Genomic DNA, 2,821 nt, shown 5'->3' with positions numbered 1-2,821 from the left:
CTAAAAAAGGGGGTGTGGGGGGTTTGGGGTCCCGTTACGAGGCGTGCTGAGCCGTGGAGAAGCAGAGCTTGAGCGTGTAGGGGTACGGCCCGTCTGGGGGGGGGGACACACACACACAGGGGGGGGGGTCAGGGGGGCCTCGGGGACCCCTCAGGACCCCCCCACACCCACCCTGAGCGGCACTTACTGGGGTTCTTCATCTGGAAGTGGTTGAGGAAGCCGAGGGTCTCCAGCGCGTCGCTCTTGGAGTCCCACTCGAGCAGCCCCGAGGAGCTGCGCTCGCCTGGGGGGCACACGGGGGGCACACCCCGATCAGACGGGAACCCCACGGGGAGGGGAGACCCCACAGGGAAGGGGAGACCCCCTGGAAAAGGGGAGAGCCCCCCCATGGGGAGGGGAGAGCCCCCCACGGGGAGGGGAGAGCCCACGGGAAAGGGAAGACCCTCTGGGAAAGGGGAGACCCCACGGGGAAGGGGAGACCCCCCAAGGAAGGGGAGAGCCCACAGGAAAGGGGAGACCCCATGGGAAAGGGGAGACCCCACGGGGAAGGGGAGACCCCACGGGGAAGGGGAGATCCCCCCCTGGGGAAGGGGAGACCCCACGGGAAAGGGGAGACCCCCCCTGGAAAAGGGGAGACCCCACAGGAAAGGGGAGACCCCCCAAGGAAGGGGAGACCCCACGGGAAAAGGGAGAGCCCCCTGGGGAAGGGGAGACCCCCCAAGGAAGGGGAGACCCCCCTGGGGAAGGGGAGACCCCACGGAAAAGGAAAGACCCCATGGGAAAGGGAAGATCCCCCAAGGAAGGGGAGACCCCATGGGAAAAGGGAGACCCCCCCAAGGAAGGGGAGACCCCACAGGAAAGGGGGATTCCCCCAAGGAAGGGGAGATTTCCCCCTCAAAAAACTTACTCTTGCCTGAGAACACCTTGACCGAGGAGGGACGTTTGACCCCCAACTCATCACAGATCTGGGGGGGCAAAAAGGGAGTCAGGGGGATTGGGAGGGTGAGAAAAGAGGAGGAGGAGGAGCAGGAGGAGCAGGAGGAGGAGGAAAACAGAAGGAGCAAAGGAAGAGAAGAAAAATGGATGGAGAAGAAGAAAAGAAACAAAGAGGAAGAGGAGGAAGAAAAGGAGGAAAAGAGGAAGGAGCAGAAGGACGACATGGAGGAGGAAATGAGAAAGAAATGGAAGGGGAAGAAGAAGAGACAGATGAAGACAAGGACAAGGAGAAGGAAGAGAAGGATAAGAAAATGAAAAAGAGAAGGAAAGAGAAGGAAAAAAACCCAGAGACAGACAAAGAGAAAAAAGAAGAGAAGGAGGAAGAGAAGGCAAAAGAGAAGGAGGAAAAACAAGAAAAAGAAGAAAACCAGACACAGGCAAAGAGAAGGAGGAGAAAGGATAAAGAGAAGAGGAATAGGAGGAGAAAAAAGAGCTAAAAAGAGAAGGAAGAGGAGGTGAAAGAAGCCCTGAGACGGGCACAGAGGAGGAAGAGAAGGGTGAAGAGGAGGGTGAAGAGGAGGTTGAAGAGGAGGGTGAAGAGGAGGGTGAAGAGGAGGGTGAAGAGGAGGGTGAAGAGGAGGGTGGAGAGGAGGCCTAGGCGGGGTCTCACCTCATAGAAGTTCTCCTCGGTGACGTCGAGGGGCGCGTTGAAGAAGTGCAGCACGTTGGACGGGTGCTGGATGCGGTTCTTGGCCGCCTGCTCGGGCGTGGAGAAGCGGTTGTTCCGCGAGCCGCTGAAGTCCTTGTAGCTGCACGAGCCGTCCTCCAGCCCGTAGGACTGCCCCGGCATGATGGCGTGCTGCTTCGACACGCTGCGGGGGAAACGGGGTCAGGGGAGCCCCAAAAAATGAGGAATCACCACAAAAAAAAAAAAACCAAAATTGTGGGAGCCCCTCAAGGGTGACCCCGACACACCCCCCAGCCCCTAAAATGGCTCCGGGATGAGGCTGTGGTGCTTCAACACAAGGGGGGGAAGGGGGGGAAAGGGGGGGAAAAGGGGGGGGAAAAGGGGGGGGAAAAGGGGGGGAAAAAGGGGGGGAAAGGGAGGGGAAAATGGTGGGAAATGTGAAGGGAAAATGGCGGGAAACGTGAGGGGAAAAGGGTGGGAAATGTGAGGGGAAAAGGGTGGGAAATGTGAGGGAAAAAGGGTGGGAAATGTGAGGGGAAAAGGGCAGGAAAAAGGAGAGAAAAATGGCCAGAAATGTGAGGGGAAAAAGGGAGAAAAACATGAGAAGAAAAGAGTGAAAGATATGAGGGGAAAAGGATGGGAAAACGGAGAGAAAAAAGGGCGGGAAACGTGAGGGGAAAAGGCAGGGAAAAAGGGCAGGAGATGGAAGGGGAAAAGGGTGAAAAATATGAGGGAAAAAAACTGAGGGAAAAGGGCAGGAAATGCGAGGGGGAAAAGTGAGGAAAAGGGTAGAAAAAACAAGAGAAAAAAGAGAGAGAAACATGAGGGGAAAAGGGCGGAAAACATGAGGGGAAAAGCTCTCCCAGTCCCATCCCGGTGCAGGGGGACACCCCTGGACCCCCAATGCTGGGATTCTTCCCCCGGAGCCCCCAGACCCACCAGACGTTGAGTTTCTGGCCGAACATGAAGTTGTTGTTGAGGTGGGTGATGGCCCTGTCCACGGCGTAGCCATCGGCCATCTCCACCATGGCCGCGCCCGGCTTGCTCTTCATGAACTTCACCTGTGCCAGGGGATGGGGGGGGACAGGTGAGGACACACCTGGGGGGTCCCCACACCTCCCCCAGGACCCCCAAACCCCCCCAGAGCCCCCTGCCCACCGTCCTGTAGAGGCAGAAGTCATTGACGACACGGTTGTG

General features: G+C 58.0%; 1 protein-coding gene across 1 annotated transcript; it reads right to left on the bottom strand.

The window, feature by feature from the left end:
• LOC113941432 (heterogeneous nuclear ribonucleoprotein L-like) lies at positions 1 to 2,720 on the bottom strand. The gene is made up of 5 exons (XM_027632583.1): positions 2,564 to 2,720; positions 1,607 to 1,808; positions 914 to 965; positions 188 to 283; positions 1 to 93 (listed from the first exon to the last, which is right to left on the bottom strand). The coding sequence occupies exons 1-5, from the start codon at positions 2,674 to 2,676 to the stop codon at positions 35 to 37; spliced, it is 522 nt and encodes a 173-aa protein (XP_027488384.1). The 5' UTR covers positions 2,677 to 2,720; the 3' UTR covers positions 1 to 34.
• Between the last annotated feature and the right edge of the window lie 101 nt (positions 2,721 to 2,821).

This window comes from Corapipo altera, unplaced genomic scaffold (genome assembly GCF_003945725.1).
Source record: "Corapipo altera isolate COAL_440 unplaced genomic scaffold, ASM394572v1 61055, whole genome shotgun sequence".
NCBI lineage: Eukaryota > Metazoa > Chordata > Aves > Passeriformes > Pipridae > Corapipo > Corapipo altera.
Note: the sequence above shows the minus strand (reverse complement) of the source record. Positions and strands in the feature narration are given on the sequence as shown.

What these genes read in the sequence shown, in the direction of transcription:
- LOC113941432 (XM_027632583.1), bottom strand. Translation starts at nt 2,676, where the DNA reads ATGAAGAGCAAGCCGGGCGCGGCCATGGTGGAGATGGCCGATGGCTAC. An exon ending in CCGAGGAGAACTTCTATGAG is followed by an intron (nt 966 to 1,606) that starts GTGAGACCCCGC and finishes TTGCCCCCCCAG; the next exon opens with ATCTGTGATGAGTTGGGGGT. An exon ending in CTTCCAGATGAAGAACCCCA is followed by an intron (nt 94 to 187) that starts GTAAGTGCCGCT and finishes CCCCCCCCCCAG; the next exon opens with ACGGGCCGTACCCCTACACG.